Source organism: Yarrowia lipolytica, chromosome 1B, assembly GCF_001761485.1.
Source record: "Yarrowia lipolytica chromosome 1B, complete sequence".
NCBI lineage: Eukaryota > Fungi > Ascomycota > Dipodascomycetes > Dipodascales > Yarrowia > Yarrowia lipolytica.
In genome coordinates this window covers 84,898-104,773 of record NC_090771.1, presented here as the reverse complement: position 1 = coordinate 104,773, position 19,876 = coordinate 84,898, and the positions used below count along the sequence as shown (strand labels likewise).

The 19,876-nt window shown below is 44.2% G+C and overlaps 6 protein-coding genes across 6 annotated transcripts; 2 read left to right on the top strand and 4 right to left on the bottom strand.

Annotated features, from left to right (window-relative positions):
• Positions 1-1,738: 1,738 nt before the first annotated feature.
• On the top strand, positions 1,739-2,734 carry YALI1_B01030g (uncharacterized protein; the record flags this gene model as incomplete). The annotated part of the gene is made up of 1 exon (XM_500357.3): positions 1,739-2,734. One exon carries the CDS (start codon positions 1,739-1,741, stop codon positions 2,732-2,734), a length of 996 nt encoding a protein of 331 aa, XP_500357.3.
• A 25-nt stretch (positions 2,735-2,759) lies between these two features.
• Positions 2,760-3,279, bottom strand: YALI1_B01014g (uncharacterized protein; the record flags this gene model as incomplete). Its single annotated transcript, XM_068281913.1, has 2 exons — positions 2,760-2,994; positions 3,041-3,279. The coding sequence occupies 2 exons, from the start codon at positions 3,277-3,279 to the stop codon at positions 2,760-2,762; spliced, it is 474 nt and encodes a 157-aa protein (XP_068138014.1).
• A 64-nt stretch (positions 3,280-3,343) lies between these two features.
• On the bottom strand, positions 3,344-3,605 carry YALI1_B01011g (uncharacterized protein; the record flags this gene model as incomplete). Its single annotated transcript, XM_068281912.1, has 2 exons — positions 3,344-3,555; positions 3,599-3,605. The coding sequence occupies 2 exons, from the start codon at positions 3,603-3,605 to the stop codon at positions 3,344-3,346; spliced, it is 219 nt and encodes a 72-aa protein (XP_068138013.1).
• A 1,927-nt stretch (positions 3,606-5,532) lies between these two features.
• Positions 5,533-7,424, top strand: YALI1_B00977g (uncharacterized protein; the record flags this gene model as incomplete). Its single annotated transcript, XM_068281911.1, has 2 exons — positions 5,533-5,563; positions 7,042-7,424. The coding sequence occupies 2 exons, from the start codon at positions 5,533-5,535 to the stop codon at positions 7,422-7,424; spliced, it is 414 nt and encodes a 137-aa protein (XP_068138012.1).
• Positions 7,425-12,996: 5,572 nt separating this feature from the next.
• On the bottom strand, positions 12,997-13,900 carry YALI1_B00908g (uncharacterized protein; the record flags this gene model as incomplete). The annotated part of the gene is made up of 2 exons (XM_500359.2): positions 12,997-13,296; positions 13,784-13,900. 2 exons carry the CDS (start codon positions 13,898-13,900, stop codon positions 12,997-12,999), a joined length of 417 nt encoding a protein of 138 aa, XP_500359.1.
• A 4,608-nt stretch (positions 13,901-18,508) lies between these two features.
• Positions 18,509-18,911, bottom strand: YALI1_B00858g (uncharacterized protein; the record flags this gene model as incomplete). Its single annotated transcript, XM_068281910.1, has 2 exons — positions 18,509-18,720; positions 18,764-18,911. 2 exons carry the CDS (start codon positions 18,909-18,911, stop codon positions 18,509-18,511), a joined length of 360 nt encoding a protein of 119 aa, XP_068138011.1.
• Positions 18,912-19,876: the final 965 nt, after the last annotated feature.

Here is a 19,876-nt window from a genome sequence, read left to right as displayed (position 1 = left end):
TTTTGTTCACGTGGGTCAGAAAATGATATGTCGAGTTTCCTCTTTTGTGACCGGGTTTCCTCTTTTGTTCTCGGTGTGCATCTTTTGTAACGGTTCTTTGTAAGTTTTTTTAAAACGGTTTCTTTGTAACGGTTTTCTTTGTCGGTTTCTTTGCCGTATTCTTTCATAACTGTATGGATACTCGTCCAATCTACTTGAAAACAACACCGTTGCATAGCTAGAAATGGGGCGAGTCGAATGGTACTATTCAGAGAGTATTTCGACTGAACTGAGTCGACATGGAGGGTGGCAAATGGTGTATATACTGTTGAGTATGGTGGATTTATTCTAGTGGAATTAAACAGTTAATTCGATTGATCTCATAAGTCAGAGAAAACCCCCATCAGAACCAGAATCTTCAAGGTACTTAAATTTACAAACTAACTAGAGCAATTGTACATACTTAGGTGAACAATACCAAAAAAAATGTTATTATATTATTATTTTAAAAAACATAAAAAAATTAAAAACAAAAAAAAAAAAATTAAAAATTAAAAATTTAAAAAAAACCATTAAAAACCATTTCGTATATCTCATTACCTCCCCATAATTAAATATCGATAATTACTCATCGTCAATTCCTTCATAGAAATTCCTTTCACTTATCCCACAGATCTGGCTTATGTAATCCCTTTTGGGGATATTCTCCAACAAAAAATCAACAAAATCAACAAAAATAGTATCATTGGAAAGAAATAATCGAAAATAATCGAGAAAAATCGAGAAAATCGAGAAAAATCGAGAAAAATCTAACGAACCTATTAATTCCCCTATATTTCTAATCAAATCAACATAGAGAGAGCTCTTGAACCATCTTCAAAACAGCACACACAACACAACATATTTGCCCTACAATATAAGGATATTATTACACCATTGGAATCAAAGTGACGATACCTATTCAACTATCCAACTCTCATAACGGCTCGTCGTAGTAATATTTCTCATAATACGCACACTGCCCACAAGAAAAGCCCAGAATCACACTAACCACATATATATGGATATCAAAATGCTCGTAGAAACACAGTGCACGTGATTCGACTGTCAGGTTGGCGATTTCCCGCCATTTGTTGCCTCCTGTATTCTTCTTTGTAATCCGTTCTCTCCACCTTCCGTTTGCAATAATAGACTCGGTCTGCTGACGATAACTAAGTTCCAACAAAGCTGTCAACAAACCGTACTTACCCCAAACCTGACCCAAACTTGATCCGCCCCCAGAACGTGATACTGAGAGTGCCAGGATGCCAGAGCCCCGTGATTCTGAATTGTTAATAACAAATTCATCAGCAATCGAATAATACCGGTAATATGTCTCTACCATTTTTCCACCCACAAATAGAGAGACCCAGCTGACCTTTCCACCCAACAAATCCCAACTAACTCGAGTCAACTAATACTGCAGTAAACATGCGGCTCTGTGAGCCCAGTGACTCCTTTAGCCCAACTTGGTTGAATGGAATTCCCATGATAAAATCTGTCCTCACATCCCTTCACGTTTATTACGTGCTTCACTCCCTTCACGTGCTTCCATTCCATTCTCATCTCGTGCATCTCGTGACATCTTTTATATTCCCCACCAACTCCACCTTCTTTGTTCAGCTCAGGCGCCACTACTCTACTTAGTCCCCACTAAACCCCCCTCCCTCCCCATATAACCCATTCATACTCACCATCTGCATTTGTCAGCACCCCCACAATGATACCCCCAATTACTTTTCCCTACTACCATGAAATCTCAGATCGATATGGACTTGTCTTCCCAGACAGCACGCCCTCAAACGGTCTCCATGACAATTTCATCAATCCACTACTCAAGGACTGGCACACAGACAATGTCACTGTTCTCTGGTTGATTTTGAGGGGAATGGACACCCCATCCCTCAAGTCCCACGACGATATTGAAGCCTTCCAGATGGATAGCGAACGGATCTGCCTTCGCATCTTTAACAACTACTATGAGCTGTTTCCAACCTCAGAGAGCCTTGTAAAGGCGCAGACCCCACACTCCAATGGATCCCGATTCCAATCCCTCAAGCTGTTATCTCAAATGAAACTGGACCGACAGAATCCCTGCAGCGTGGTCAAATACACAGCCCAGCTCGAGTCGTCCGCAATGTACTCCAGGGTACTCAAGTTGTTGCTCAAAGACAAAACTTGCGATTTTACCATCACATCCACCACGCCCACGTGCTCCGACTCCGGCTCCGACTCCGACTCCGACTCCGACTCCGACTCCTTCCCCGTGCACTCGTTCTTACTCACCAACCTCTGGCCCTTTTTCAAAGCAGTCTCGTCTGCGGAGATGGTTGAAAAGGAGACCCAAACACTCCATCTACCGTTTCCGAAGGACTGTGTGGAAATTCTCGTCGCCTTCTTTTACGGAAATAACGTCCAAAATACCTCCTGGAGCTTATCGCTGTCTCTGTCTCTGCTGGAAATGTCTGCGCTCTACGACATTCCGGAGCTGAAAAATATTGCCATAGAGTCAATTGTCAGCAGTGCTGAACCGTTGTCTCTCTCTGTCGCTCTCAAAGCGTGGAAAGTGGCCAACGAAAGTGACGCTCCTGAAGTGGAGGCGTTTCTAGGGCCGTATCTGAAAAGACACGTCTCCGAAATTGAAGCCTCGGAGGAATCAGAGGAGTTTTCCGAATCACAACTGCTGCAATTACTCCTGCAGATTGTCAGGTTGTAGCGTGGAGAAATAATCAATCTAATTTTCAGACTTTCACCCAAGGCGCCATTGCTGGCGATGTAGTGCGCAACCTTGGTAAGCAGAATTCACTCATATCAGCTCTCAGCAGAGTTTTAAAGGGTGGATCCTCAGTTAGGAAGGTGGTAGCCGTGAGATTAGCGGGCATGATTATTGGTTTAGCAAGAGGCAGATGAAAAAGGGTTACTACGAGTAGTAACATGAGTAGTACCGGGCACCAAACGCAGGAGAGTCGAACCGAGCTATGGACGAGCTGACGGGTTAACGCAAGCGAGACTGAAGAGCCACTGAATTTGACCCAAAGGCAAGTTGCGTAGCGCTTTCAGAATCTCCGGAAGCAGGAGTAGGGAGTAGTGCCATAGCAACAGATCACCCACGAACCAGACCATATTCTCGTATCTATCCATCGAAACTAGTTCTAGCATGGGTGAACGATCCTTGGCGGTGTCACAGGAGAAGTGAGAGGGCCAGTGAATTTTAAACACGGACAATGTGGAGTGAGCCCGCGAAATTCTGGAGTGTGGCATGGAGAGACCTGGAGAGACCTGGAGAGACCTGGAGAGACCTGGAATAACTTAAAGTGACGTGGTGTCACTGGAGCCAGTGGAGTAGCGTTCTAAAGAAGCTACTGGACTTGTGGTGGTAGGACATGGCTATGGAGAATCCGACCATGCCGATTGATTCTGTTTGAGTCTGCCAGTTATAGTGAGTCTGTAGCATCCAACGAACGTAACGAGCCTGGAAGACTCGAGCCGAGCCTGAAGTGGCCCGAAACGAACGAGGAGTAATTTCCAATGACAGACCTGTAACTTGTCATGTCGTATCAGCGGTGTGTAACAGAGTTACCGGTCATGTCGTGAGCAGGGGTGTGTGGAATAGAAAGGCCATAGCCGATAAAAGATCCGCTCCATGTAATGTATGACAGATTCTGGCAGCGAATCTCGCTGGACCGGCAAACTCTTTGTTCCTGTCGTTGCTCAAGCTGCCTCATGGGGCCTGCTGGAGATAAGGAGAATCAGGGAGAAACACCCTGAAGACGGCTGATCAGGTGTGTCACACGGAATTGGTTTGACAGTGTATTGGACACATGATTTCTGGGGTATCGTATCTCGTATCTCTGACATTGAATCTGTGTTATCACTGAGTGTTTGTGTTTGTGTCACCTGGAGAGGCGGCATTGCCAACCAGGTGTTTGTATTTGTGCGTCTGTGCGTCTGTGCGTCTGTGCGTCTGTGGTGGCATTATTATCGTATGAAGTAAAGTGATGAATAAGAGGATGAGATTATGGAGAGTGGGAGGTGACTATATACTTAAATAAGGTAAGTGTACTTAGTAAATAAATGGGATAATCTGGATATCTGGATAATTGGAAATTTAGATAAAAAATAATGTAGAAATTGGTAAAATTGGGAATATTGGGAAAAAATGAAAAAAAGGGGAAACCAGGAAAAAATCAAGAGAAGTCAGAATAACTTGGAAAAATATTTAATCATCCTACTGTGACTCGGATAAAAATAAGGGAAAATTATTTTGACCCCAAAAATCCCAACTTTTGCCTCCTCCTGAGATCAGATGAACCGTGCATAATCGTGCATCTTATCGCCACGAAAAAAAAAAAAAAAAAAAAAAATAACCTCTTTTACTACAACACAAACATAAGAGAAAAACGACCACAAAAACCCCAGTTCTCTTTCCGCCAAAACAAAAATAACACTATCGAAACCACCATAGTCGGCTTGTTCACATCCTTTGATCACATTTGAACAATGCAGTTTTCTCACCCAGCCCTTCCCTGTGTCACGTGACCCAGAAACACCACCAGTAACACTCGCCAGATCGGAACTCTTGCACCGACTCCAATATATTGCTCTTTGCGATTTTCGCGAAGATCGTCATTCAGAACTTTCAGGCAACTTCAACTCTCTGAGAATCTCTCTCTCAGGTGGAGGAGTCTGCAACTGTTGCTAGAAGGGAGATTTGGGTGCATTTTATAAAACAAGAAAACACTCGCAAATCGCCACCTTCCTTTCTTTTTCCAAACGGCTCTTGCGGCATATTGATATTAGTATTAGTATTAGTATTAAATGCCGTACCAGTATTTCCGTATATCAGTCTCCCCTCCACGTGACGTCCAGAGCTAGATTGACGTCCAGAAGCGCTCCAGAAGTTAGTCGAGACACTTGAACCTTGGCAAATCACCCCGAGCCTCGATTCCGACACTTTGTTTGCCGAAATTGGATCAAGTTTCAGGATAATGTTGAGATGAGATTTTTCAGGATTTTTTACAAAAACCGTTGATTCACGCCCAAATCAAACCACAGCATCACACAAAATGCATTGTGGGGAAGCCCAAATAGCGAGGAATCTAACAGTATTCGAAATTCCCCATTCGGCCCGCTATTTCCAATTCTGGAGGCGCTAGGACTGGAGATATATGCCATAGAGTTTCAATCCACTCTTGTTCGATCCTCTGAGGGATATTCCAGACAACGAACAAAAGACCAAATGGACCGCCGCGAGTAGAAGGGAGTCTTTTTTGGTCATGTGACTGATCACATGATCAACCAGTCCACGCTCAGGGGAGCTAGTCGATCACGTGACTCCCCCCCTCACCCCCGAGTCCGCTGGCGATGGGTCTGTATGGTTTGCTCCTATATGCACCTTATATGCATGTACATGCAGTATACATGCGCCGCCGGGAGGCAGTGTAGTGCATATAGCTCGTATGTCATAAGGAGTTGCTCCATTCTTCAGCACCATCACTTGAGACGATATTGGTGATGTTTTTGTTTATTCCTTTTACTTTTGGCTGTGAGTGTGCGAGCGATGGCAGCAAGCCAAGCGAGTTTCCGTTCTGAGGTAGCAGTGCGATGGAGGGATGAGGTGAGGGGATGGTGCCATGTCGGTGTGGTGACTACATGGGAAATGTGGTCGTGACGACATGAACGTGTAGTGACGTCCTGAGTAATGTGGTGATCATCTCACGGACAATGTGGTCACTACACCAGCTGTGTCACGGGGATGACGACGATTCTGGAGTTGCACCAAACCAGACTGGTGATTTTGAGACACTCGCAGCAAACTGGACCGACCTGAGCTCTGCTGTGGTGCTGTTTGATCAGTTCCAGTAGCACATCAGGGGCCCAAGTAAGGCCAGAATTCAGACTACTTCTGGCTACTTGAGACAACTTCTCAAACCGGTGCCCCCACGCTGAGTAACATTTGAGACAGGTGGAGTGGCGGTGAGCTGGATAAACTGAATCAGGGCGGTGAACTGAATCAGTGTCACATGACCCCATACCTGAACCCTCAGTTTGGGTGCCACAGGACCCAGACCTGGATCCCAGTTGGTATCACGTGACATGCCCGTTTCGATTCGTGCCGACCCGCCACTGACGAGTCAAGTTGTGGTTGAGTTTGTGGTTGAGTTGTGCGGAGTTGTGGCGGAGTTGTGGCTGTGCTCTATTCATCAGACCGTCTCTCCACTTAACTCTTCTCCGTTTAGTCATACTATCACGTGTGCGGTGCCACCTTGCAGCTGACACACATGTGCATAGACCCAATCGGGCGCTGGTCGGCGTTTGACAGACTCGGCATTTGACGGTCTCATTGACACCTTGGTTGACATGTTCGCTGACACATTTGACATTGCTGCTGGGCAGTGCTCGGATAGGGTCTGACGTGTCACGTGATCTATTTGGTGACGTTGGTGCGGGACTAGTGTCTGGCGAAGGTTGTGACATTTGCATTTGGGCGGCTAGCCCATCTTTGTGAAATTGACGGAGGTGCAGAGGTAGTTTTGGTTTGTTTTGCTCCAAACAGTTAGTCTGCCACATCTGGGCGCAGCGGAGATTTTGCATTCAGGCTTTGTTTGTTAATTTCCCGAGTTCAGAAGGTCAGAAGGTCGGAAGGTCGGAAGGTCGGAAGTTGTTCAGATTGTTCTCAAGTCAGTGACTGCAAAATGCCCAGAAAACCACTGAGTGACGACTGACACGACCTGTGACTCCTATGACTCCAGTCTCCAATCTCCAGCTGGTTCATTCTAGCCAGAATCGTCTTCAGAACTGCCCGCCAGGCTTGGACCGACTAATTGTCACGTGACCAAGGCTACCGACTCGTAATGGTGTCAGACTGCACTCCACTCAATTGGGGAGGATTCGCGTTGGTTTTTGGGGCATTGTGTTCACTTTGCTCTTTTTTGCTCACTCATTAGTTGTCGTGTTGTGACTTTCCAACGCTCAGATTCACTGCGTTCCTCTCGCTCATATTCTTTTTGCTTACTAACCCAGCCCAAAACTTTGGCCACCCCTGGAAAGGCCATGAATCCGAGCGATACTACTGCCCCAACTGCCACAACATGTCGTGCGAGGCGCGCAAACGCCGGGAATTCATCACGCTCTGTTTTGTGCCCATCATTCCCATCCACTGGTCTAACGAAATCAAGTGCACCATTTGCAACTGGAGCAAGGGCGTGAATGAAGAGTCGCTCAAGGCTATGCAACAGGACCAGGGGATGAACCGACCGCAACCCGACGGTCATCCCGCCTTGAAAAATCTCCAGCAACCTCAGAGCAGTTACCCAGGAGCTGGAAGTAGTAATAACTATGCTGCTCCTCCAAGTTATCAGCCGGATGAGGCTTGGGAGGCGGGAAAGGCTGCTCCAAAGGGCTGAACGAGCGTAAACGAGCGTAGAAACGAGCGTCAAGCTAGTTGAAGCGTTAGCAGTGGGTTTTCATCAATGAGAACGAGAACAACGGGTTCGTTCTAGTCACCGAGTTCATTCCAGGACGTTTCAACACCGGTAATCTTTTTAATTTTTATTTTAGTGTTAATATATGTGTTTAGTTGAGTTTTAGTTAATGTATATGTGTTTAGTGGGGTTTTAGTGGGGTTTTAGTTACTGTTTAGTTAGCTTATTAAGTTGTACTCGGTAAATTACTTGACAATATATTCAGCTTAAGTAATATTGCATTTACCACAGCTCACCCAATTCAGGGGATGAAGACGAAAACCTGCAACACACCCATTGGTGGCAGTCTTGTGACCTACGTTCATTGGCAAACTTCCGTCAAAAAAAGGACGATTTTTAGCAATGCTCGTTCGAACATTTTTTGGAAAAAAAGAAAAATAGGCCATGTTTTGTCGGTCTGGGTAGACGTTAAATATTGATGAGGCACTTGCTATACCGATAAGTGGTCTTTTAATGGCTTTTTTAATCTCCTCATTCAGTGTAAGTCATCGAGTATCAATCCCAACAACTCCTGAACTAGTTACATTTAATTAAATAGACATTTGTTAGACAACTAATTGACATAGATTGGAAGGAGCTTAGATGTTGATGGAACATCATTTATGTAATTAATTTGGTACCAAAATTATTAGATAAATTAAATAAGTAAGATTGGCGTCTTGAATTGCTCATTTGACCTTTTATTGATGGTATTGTGGCATGATACGCTGAATCTGTATTTGAATAAATGGAAGAACAGCCCCAATCCCGCCTTCAGTAGCTCAAATCATAGATACTCACGTGAAAAACTTTGAATCTCAATTAGTCATCATTCCAATGTTCCCTCGTTTTTTTATTCCCTGTTCCATCTCCATTTTCCACTCGTTTAAACTCACAATTGACTTCACCTAGTAGAGGTGATATCCGAGTAGATAACACAGAAGCCACCAGTTTAAAACCTCCGCCAACTCCGTAAGCAACTAATGTAGACGCCCAGCTATCTATTTTAGTCGGCATTAGCGCTCCGAAGACACTGTATTTGAAGATTACAGATCCTCGGGAAAAACCCAGTTGTGACGATACAAAAAAAAACCCTCCTAGAGCGACGAAAAGATATTGGATCACATGAAATACTTGAAATAGAGACTTTCCAATCAAGTTTTCATCATCTGATCAACTCCTTGTTCCTTTCGAGTTCAATCTAAGACCTGAAAATCGCACCAAGCTAGTTATGCAACTAATTCCTCCACTAATATCTCAACTAGTTTCTGATTTTAGCGGCATGAGAAATACCCCGAGTTGCTCACCGTATAGATCAAATTTCAGGCTACCATTAGATGCATCTAGCGCGGTAATCAGAATTTAAATGAAAACGTCGCGAAAAGATGGGAATTATGAGAATTGTTTGCTGAGAAAATAGATATAAAGGAAATTACGTAATACAGCAATCGCAACAGCTTATAAATTATCATGTAATCTATTTAGAACATTTATATACCAAGCAAAGAGTCATCTCCTCCACACAAGTCGCTTCCTTCTGTGTTTACCTGTCTTACATGTGTGTGCATTATCGTGCTGTGCACTGCTGTACACTACGGTGTCTAAATCGTCCAATTATGTTAGATTAGACATACGCGCTAGCTTTGGAAAGAAAGGCAATGCTATTAACCTGATGCAGAGGTTAGGACGGGATCTTCGGCATGTTTTTGGATCCCAAATCTCGACTTCCTATTGGAAGATAGGACGGATGTCGGAAGAGGTGTAGCTAGTGCATGGATACACGTGGGCCTGGGACAAGAGGGTGGAGGGAGGTTCCTGGGAGAGATTGGTGACATGTTATTTGTTATTTTAGATTGATTCGGTCGTTTTTGATGGAATTCGAGATGGTTGAGTTGTGAAGTTTTTTCAAGTAATGGATAAAATAGGGAATAAATGCAAATATTTCATAATTAAATGTATTGGAGGGGCGTATTTCGACATGAATTTGATTATAGAGTCATATTCAAAACATTTTTTAGTATATTCTATCTCTCATACCCTTTGAGCACCGAAAAACTCCCTGCGGAAATGTGTTTCAACTAAATCCCAATTATATTTCAAGTAATTCGATGATGTTGGGGTTTAGAAGTGAATATAGTGATTCTGAAGAGATTATCCTGAAGAGATGAAGTTTTTATTCCTGCTACAATTCCATATCATGACCCGTTTCGCTCCATTTATCGAACCCTCTCTATCTTTCTCAATAAATTCTTTTCTTGATACACACAGTAACCGTGGAGATGTGACTTAGTTCTATGAAAAATGGACCAATAAAATTCATTATCCGGCTGGTGAATAAGTGAACCACCCTGAGCACGAAATAGTCTTCAAAATTGCTGTATTGCACTCGCCGATTTATGATCTCAGGCATGCTCAACAATACTTGTCTAACCCAACTATTGTGTAGTTTAACAAAACCGAGACGCAAGTTCGATGTCCAGAAATTATCATAAAATATCAATCAATACACATGATAATGAGAAAAATGAAGATCATGTTGTTTCAATTTGAGTCTAAAATTATCTCTATTAATTAATTTCTCATTCTCCAATCTCTTCGTTATAGGTGTGAATTATCAATGGCACTGTTATCATTGTGTAAGAAGCCTAGTTAACATGGTTCTTAGAAATGATTTATAATTGGTCATTCTGGAAGAATTGAGCCCCATTACCTATACAATTCTGCAGCCCCAAGTCAGGAGATCATGATGGAGCTACAAAAACCTCATGTGCAATACAAAAACTTCGAGTTTGCGACACTTCTCATCATGTAATCTACAACTGCTTAGTTGACGAATTACTTGGGTTGAAAAACGGTACTCAACGATACTACCCAAAAACTATAATACAGAACCCGAATTACAACTATTCAAACTCGATAAATGAGGTAAAACTCACCTCACACCTCTCTCCACCCACGTGACCATCTATCTACTCTCAGAACCCCCCTAACATCTATTCCACCATGGTGACCTGCAGTTTGACCTGTCTCTGTCCTTTTATGAGATTATCATCATTTGGCAGGCATTTTTTGGCACTTTTTTGGCACTCTTTGACTCTTTCCGAAAGCTCTTTCCGAATTTTCCGAATTTTCCGAATTTTCCCAAATTATTCGCATTACTCACTATTATTCAGATTACCCTACCGAACATGACGTCACACTAAGCACTTTCTTTGTTTAAAATAACCTTTCTTTGTCCGACCTTCCAAGAAAAATTAGACGAAACCTTCTGTTAGACGAACACCTTAATTTGCCGCTGTTGCTAGCTGCTTTTAAAATAGCTAGCTTCGGAGTGATAGCGGGGAAGTGGAAGGCAGAGCTACATGTGGGTGGTTTCAATCCGTTACCGGTTCGTTGGAGCAAATCACACCATTTCTAATACACTTGCGGTCAAAATCAATTGTTTTTTTTTGGGGGAAGAGATCTTGAAATCGTCTTAGCGCTGCCAATATCCATCGAAGTGCTGGGAAAGTTAGTTCAGTGCGCTCCCCTCGCCTCTGAGCTTCCAACAGATATGCACATGGGTGGGGGTAGTCTACGGTGGTGGGGGGACCGTTGAGGGGAAACATGTAGAGTCTGGGCAAGCACTATGTGGCGCATTACTGCTTCTGGCGGATGTCAGGCGGTAGTGGACGTTTCTCCAGCGCGGATCCAAGCCGAAATAGCGTTGGTATTAGTCTTTTTTGGCCGGGTGAGAGGTGGGGCCGGTCAGATGTGTCTGACTAATCAGGCTCCAACTCGGCGAATAGTGGTTCCATAAATTTTCAGGCTGTACCAGTAGATTTTTATCGTCGCTGCGCATCCAATGGTATCTCTTTCTTTGGGGACGGCCCGTTCTGGGGTTGTCGGAACGCACTTCAAACTCTACGCATTGGTGATCAAAGTGAAATAAACAATAGACTGTGGGGAAGACGAGAGTTGGGGAGGAGTTTACCAGAGGTAAATGAGGGCTGTGGGTGACCGGCTGTACTTATTTCTACGTCTCTGCGACTGGTTTGGACCCCGGAAAAATGATTACTAAGATGACCTATTAGACGGGGCTTATTAAGCAAGAAAAAAGGAGGGAGAAGGGGCTCGACAAGTCGGCCAGAATGTCGCTTCTCCATCTCTCTCATTGACTCAAGTGACTCCGACCCCACAACCTCAAACCCTCTTTTTCTTTTTCAACGGCTGTCGAAAGGCACGGCGACAAAGAGCTGTACTGAAAGTCTCAGCGTCACAATTTTTCAATGAGCTGATTTTTGCTGCCAAAGGATGGTCAGTCCGCAGCAGTTGATGACTTGTTTGGGGCGCTTGCAGGGCCGTGCGATTTTTTTGGAAGAAGAAACGATTGATCTTGTGGAAAATCTCAAAAAAAAATCATAAAAATTTGGAAAGCAAAGATTCTGGGAAAAACAGACGTTGTGCGAAATGAGATGGGAACAAATCATGTCTTAGACATGCTGGATACCCGCTAATGATCATCATATCCGTTCTTAGATACGATGGATGTGTTGAGAATCGAGAACTTCTCGGGAGTGACGGAAAAATACCAGAATAGAAATCTGACAATTGTGTCTTATTCTTCAGATCATTCTGATCGATATGGAATTTTTGAAAATGCAATAATCCCCTCATTTATGCTCTTCCAATCTCTCCACCAAACTCCCTATACATGTTCGGTTTATGTCATACAAGTGGGGATTGTTCTTGTAGACTTTGAACTACTTGTAGATTTTTGGAACACATATGAATGGAGAGCCGACGACCTGGAGAATCCGGCAATGACAACGAAATTGCAATCTCCGTAGTGCTGAAAGAGATACCCTTTTTTCGGTGTTTTTTTTTTTTTTTTTTTTTTTTTTTTTTGACGGATATCCTCATTTAACTAGAATTAACTAATTGTGAGGGGGATACAAACATGCACGTCTAAAATGCCTGATTCTAGATTACTAAAAAAGACTGTGGGGAGTTTCTTGAGCCATGACACATATTTTCGCGCCTGTTAATTGACCCAGGCCGTGCCATTACATCACCCAGGTCGTGCCCTTACATCAAAAGCACACCACGACATGACCCTTATCCACCCGCAACTCGAAAGGCTGTGGTGGGCACAACATCATGAACATCACTCACGTGACTGAATGCGCGCTCAATATGACCCTGTTTTGATCTTACTAAACACCACAACCTAAATGTTGTCATCATCACTCAACCATAATCAGATATTTTTTAGCCAACGTCACGTGACTCTAGATCACAGTCTTTGGGGGCTTGTCGACAAGATGGAAGATGGAAGATGGAAGATCAAGGCTACAATTACACGCCATCTGTGGTAGGTACCACAATACCTCAACATGAACTCTGTGGGGCCGACACAATGAGTGTGGTACCACAACATTCCCCATGTCGTGTCATTACACGTCCGCGTGGTGACTACATTCCATGTCGACTACAAGTACGAAATTCTCCAATGTTATGATTTAATGATATGCATCTAGGATCGCTGCTTGGTAACGGGCTCCCAAGCGCTGATCTTGGGCTTGAGAGTGTTGTAAGTGACAAAGGCGCCGGGAGTACCAGTGTAGTTGGGCTGGAACTTGTAGGGGTAAGCTCGGATGGGGAGCTTCTCCTTGGGGGTGTTGCAAGGAGCGGTGTCGACACCGTATCCGAGCCAGAAATGCCATCCGGGCTCGACCTGGGACATGTCGTAGTCCTTTTCCTTGTACTCGACGTATCGGGTTCGGAGATGGATTTCGTCCTGGTGATCGGTCTCGTAGAACTTGTTTCCGTAAATCTGGGTTAGTAGCTGGGTGGGGGAGTCATGTGGTGGGGAGTTACATGGGTTGTATGTCACAAAGACCGTGTAATGGGACCACCAAGGCCGTGTAATGGACACAGAGCTTCTGTCGTGGCTGATACCGTAGGTTCTGAGTACCACATTGGCCCTGTCGTGATGAAGCAAACATATGACATGAACCAAGTCGTGCTGTGTAATGAATGACACAAGTCGTGTCAGACACGACATGCAAAACTAGGGAAATGGGAAATATATCCCAGTTTCTCAAGACCCTGGTCAAGTCGTGCCTCACACAGGTCATGCCATCGCTCTCACGACATGGGTTGGTAAACCCCAGACATGGACAGTGTCAGGTCACCATAAAAGCAATGTCACCGATCCACCAAACTCATAGCGCTCCTGTAAACATGTCCTTCTCGTCTCCTCGAACCGCTTCGTGACTTTGGTCACTTTCGGACTTGCGTCACTCGGTTTATGTACTCACGTCAGTTCCGACCAATCGTCCAGACTTGGTATCTCCAATGGAGTTGAGCTGCTTCCAGTAAGATCGCGGGCCGACCTCCCAGGCGTTTCGCAGCACTCGGTACAGAGAAGACGACATTGTGTGTTGAGATGTTGTGTGTGCTGATGCTGGTGTGGGATATATCAAAGTTATTCTGTGTGCCTTGATTGGTTCGTGCGTACCCTAACCCAGATTATATAAGCAACTCCCAACGTTACTCAGTGGGCTGACCCAAAAGCAGCGCCAAACCCTTACTAAAGCAATCGGCAACCACGCTTAGCAACTCGAGCCCTCTGTCTCAGACCGCGCTCCGTGGGAAACCGTATAAAAGCGATGGCCCGTTTACACCCATTCAAGCTTTTGACTAATTTTAGAACGTGGAAATACAGCACAAAACGTGTTCTCCACGTTTAAAACACGCTAACGGTATAATTCATACCTACGAGGGTTATACGAAGAGGAGGGGAGACCGAGATTGACATGATTTCTGGTGGAGGGGAAGTGACATGGCCCTCGTAACCCGCAACAGTGGTTTTGTGGTGGGGGTGACATCGTGTCTGTGGTGGGGACGGCATGACACCGGTCATGTCGCATGGTCCATGTGGTGGGCACAACACGACCTCTGTCATGCCCCGCCTTCGACGAGAATGTCTCTGAAATCCTATGCCGCGGTCTGTGCAGCATCCTGAAACTTGCCCAAAGTCTTTCTGCTGCATTCTGAGACACAACAGAGTTGGTCCAGAAATCGGAGATTTTCGTATCTGGCTATTTATGAAGTCAACACATCTACTGGTAGAAAAAAGTGTTCGATGTGCGTGGAGCTCGTCTCGACCGGATGAAAAATGTCTCACCCGGGAATCTCCTTTATTTGTGGGTTTATACGGGTTGTTTCAAGTGAAAAAAATGCGTCGATTTGGTAGGAGATTCCAATTCCGTTAAAACGCGTCGAATCCGGCCAAAGAGATCTCCGTTGCATTCTTTCACATTTCAAAGAACAATTTGAACGCTTCTAGCCACTTCTAGCAGCTTGATGGCGACGTCAGAACGCGTTTCCGTGTCTCACATAGACCCCCCTGCCAACTCCCTGACAACGACCCTGGAGTCCCTGCATTTTTGATGTCACGTGGAAGGGTTGGAACGAAGTTCATCTTCCATTGCTCATCCGCCTTGCATTGGCACGCAATGGGGTCATCAGGGTATTTTCTGGGAATTACATAAGCATTTTTACTCGGAAATTACAGAAAACATCCAACAAAAATGCCATCTCGAAGATAGACTACCAAATAACCCCTCCACAGCCCCCCCCGTTGGGAACCTACACCACCGACTCACCGGTCATTTCCCCTCAGTAGCAAAAGGTGTCAAGGCATTCAGCTTAGCGCTGAGACAGATAATTTCCTGCGTGCCCAGAAACACAAAATGGCTAGAAATAAGGACTCGACGAGAAAGAGATGGATTTCGCCTCAATTTTACGATTTTTTCCAACCAAATATTTCCAGCCATTACCTGTTTGAGACATTATGAAAGCTCGCTAAATGTCTTAGAAAATGACACATGCATAGAGTTAACGTTACCCCTATTCCGATTGGGCAGACCCTAACCCTTCACAATTACCTTGTTGGGTTAAGCAGCCAGGACGGAGCCCTAGGCTGTGGGACCTCGCTGAGGGTAACCCTAACCCCTGACCCATTTAGGGCGAAAACCCCTAACCCTATACCAACCCCAACCCTGCCCAAAAGAGAAATCCACTTCTCCCGATACGATCACGCCAATAGAGTGAGACAGGTTCCACGATAAGACGTGTGGGGTAGCAAAATGGTTCCATCCAGCGGGGCACCGCGTTTGTGTAAAAATATTCTTGGTTCCCAAACGGCACGGAGCAACAAACGACGTTACTGAGGGGGGACCGTTGGTGGAGAAAGAGGACAAGAAAAATTACACAAAAGAAAAGGACAATAAAAATGACAGCAAAAAAAATTGCAACAAAAAAGACAATAAAAATGACAGAAAACAAAAATCCCAAAAATCCCAAAATAAAAATCCCCAAATTAAAAATAAATACCCCGACACAAGCCAAATCAACTGATAGATCAAGACGTCTAGGGACGGCTCAGATGACGTCTTGACCGGCATCTTGGAGCACATTACGGCTGTCAAAGTCACAGAATCAATGTGGCGGCCCCACCGAGCACCGAGCTGTCATTCCTTGTTCGACTGAGACAGATGAGCTCGTCAGAGAGTCTCTCCTATTGGGATCACTTTGTTTTGGCGTCGTTTCACCGCCGTTTTGTCCAACATAAAAAATCCCATATTACCGGTTTGATTTCCGGAAAGTCTAAGTTTATATTAAGACGTCTAAGCTTAAATTTCAAAGTGGTCACATATCAACACGTGATAAAAACACGTTGGAATTGAGGGAAGCAATGGATTTATCTCGTAATTTTGATCAGATATACGTAATGGCAGGATTACCGAAAAATTTTCAGGGCGTTTCGAAAACGTTTTGATAAAACTAAATGTGTCCGAAAATCCAAATCTAAAGTTTCATCATGCAGATGTCTGAAATAATCTCGTTTGCCCCACCACGTTAATCATGCCGGGAATGTGAAAGAGGGTGGGGAAGTGGGGCCATGTGATAGCGGTGGCGGGGAGAAAAGGGACTAGGTAATAAAGGCGGGAAAATACGGAAATTGTCTAGGTGGGCGGCAAAAGAATTGTTTTGATTTTTGCTGGTTTTTTCCGGGTTGTTTTGCCCCTGGTCGTATAATTTAATGTTAGTGCGTCGTATTCACAGATCGACGTGCCACAATAGTGTAAGTACGTCATGTTGTCGTGAGACAGAACGGGTTTGTGTGGGCTATTGTAGAGGTTAGGGCTGGGGTTAAGGGTTAGGGTTTTCACGTTGTTTTTTTGGCGGGGGTTAGGGAGAATCTTGCCAACGGCTAAGGACCGATGAAGGAGGGTTAGGAGGGGAAATTAGGATAGAGATTTTGATGATCCAGCTCCATTTCAAGCTTCTCTCCAGCCCCTAATTCACCCGACTCTTTCCACTCGGGTCCATCATTTGCTAGTGTGCATCCCAAAAGTCCGCTTATCATGTCTCATGTGGCATGCAGGCTGGTTAAAGTGCTTGCAGAGAGTACTCCGGCAGTATCCGAGTGATCGACGGCGCCAGAATTCGCCCTTCAAGGAGATTGACAGATTTTCGTCCGTCTAAAATTCTTAAAAAAAAAATGCAACGTAAATCCCACGTAAATCGCAGATACGACGACTTGTTTGAATCGGGGCAAATCCCAGGCAATCGGGCAATAGACACAAAAAATGGCTGTGGCTGCCTCGGACCCGTCCGCATGCCTCGGATATTTTTGCGGATTGTTTTCTTTGTCATATTCGTTATTTACACTCGACTTTTTGCAGCCCACTAACAAGGCGAGAGCTTAAAAAAAAGACAAAGCGAAAAGATAAAATAAAAATACACAAAATCAAAGGGAGAGATCGACACCAAGCGCAGCAGAGAGGGAAGCAGGGTGCTGTGCGAGGGTCCAGGAATTATCTGATTTTTTATTTGTGGTGCTGAGGACATATTTATTGGGGTGATTTTCCCCCCATTTTTAGAGGGTCGAAACACCCCGAAAATGCTAGAAATCCAAGACGTCCAGAAAAATCGGACGCCTCCAAATTAAAGATTATTCACATGCTGCGAGGAACAGGAACCGTGCCAATTTTGCCGTTTCCTGCTTGTGTCATTTATGCCACTTCCCAGCCATGTCACACTGCACTTGCAGCGTCGTATTAGTGGAGCAACGCAGGAAATGGTGGAGTCTCCAGGGAGGCTGAGGAGAGGTTGGAAACGATTGTGGAAAATGGGAGAAGTTTGCAACTTTTTTGTGGGCGACTTTCCGCTCGATTCTGAATTTTCCAGAATTTCCAAAACTAAAAAAAATAAGTACAAAATAAAAATAAATAAAAAATAAATATATAAAAAATAAAGCAGGTTTTTCATATTTGATTTTAATTCGTGAAAGAAATCATAACAATTAGTCAGAACTGGTAACAAAAACGATGTCGCTCTCAGCCCATAATTTCCATCTATAGATCGGATCCCGGCATCTGTTCCACTTGTTTGATAGTCGCTATTGCGTAATAATAGCTGATTCAGCCCAATAATAGTGCGATATACACAAATAGCCAAACATGGCGTCATTAAATACGTCAATAAACGCGGGAAAAAGTAATGCAAAAAACATAAAAATTAAACCGGTGTCAAGACTGTCATTATTTTTCATTTGATGTGATTTTATCCGTCACATTTCGGTCTTGCACGTGACTCTACCACCCAACCTCATCTCTATTATCATCTCCCGCTAGCTCCACTAACAGCCCCACTAACAACTGAATACGTTCTGTGGGCTTATCAGTGGGACTAATGGCCACCGGGTCATAATTGTCCGTTACTGGCTTATCATTTACCGTGTTTTTAAGGCGAATTACGGGAATTTTACGCCGCAATACGTTCTCAAGCGTGTTTCGAGATCTGGAGGAGTATAGAGGCGAGAGGTGGAGGTGCCGGTGGTAAAAGAATACGTAGATCCGGATCTGAAGCAAAGAGACCATATTCCACGATAGTTACGACCTTTTTATTCTTCCAGTTGTGAGGTTTTGAAAACGGTATTTTTTGTCCGGGGTTTCAGCCAAATTGCCATTCAATCAATAGTCATAAAAAAATTCAACAAAAATCAAAGAAATACAAAAAATAGCCCGATATATCCACACACGACTACGAGAATCAGGTCCGCACTCCAAATATAGCCTACGTGCTGTTTCACCGTAAATGGCATATATTGGTGCTGTTAGAACGACACTAACCCAGCAGTTAATAACAGCCCTAAACCCGAAGAATAATATCGGATAGTAGCTATCTCGTTACACCATTTAATCCGCTAGAACAAGCGGGGCAGGTACAGTAGGAATGTGACTGTAGCGTGGGTATGCAGTGGGTATGTGTGGTGGGCGTGGATGTGACATGGGTCTTGTGGAGGGCGACATGGACCATGTAGCGGACATTACATGGCGAGTGTCGGGCCGTACATTGACTTTGTAGTGACAACATTGTTCATGTCGGGGGGCACATGAGCCATGTTCGTTCGTACTCGGCGAGAGTGTTGGGTATGGCGTTCATTTTGTCGCGACCTGAGTGAGGTAGTTCAACCTTATTGAGAGTTCAACTAATTAAACAAATGCTTAGGTAAGGTAGCCGATTAGTATTTGGGGACTCTGGACCGCCAGAGCCAGGAGGGCTGTATATTATCCGTTTCAACACTTTCAGAGATTGATGATTAATCATGGCGATTCAGAATGAGAAATGCTACTTGAATACAGTTAGTAATTGGTTATGTCTTTAGATGGGATATGTAACAGTTCAATAAAACACTATTAAATGTTGTTAAAATCTGTTGAACTTGAAACTACATAGTCTTCCTTTAGTCAGAAACGCTACAGAAACAATCACGTGTCCAAAAATCACATGACCAAACATTCACGTGATTAAAAGATCATACGAACAGACTGTACATCTGGCTCCGAGGTTTCAAATCCCCCTCCCCTCCAAGCAAAGCCAGCAATGTTTTGGATAATTTTTAAGATCTGATACCTGGACATTCAGATACTCACGTTGATTGCTGCTGCTCTTTTTCAAGCTATGTGCGCTCAATGTGACACAAATATATCCTCTTAGCCATCGAAATAAGTCACTTGATTCGAATGAGGTCTGTCTTTGGCAGAAGTGTATGATTTCTGAGCAATGTGTTTTGCTTGTCGAGGTCTGAAAAAAGATCTGTATGGTCTGAATATGACTCATAAGATATCCGAGTGACACGCATAAGATATCCACGTGACACTCATAGGTTGTCCGCGTGACCCATGAAAGCGGCACTCGTAATCCAATCAATGTGACGCTCATAACCTGCCCAACGCCTCCTCTGACTATAACGAAAGATTTGGAGAGAATGACATAGACGCGGGAAGAACTCATCAAGTCCATTATCACTCTCCTAATTTGTTTAATAAAGACTGTTC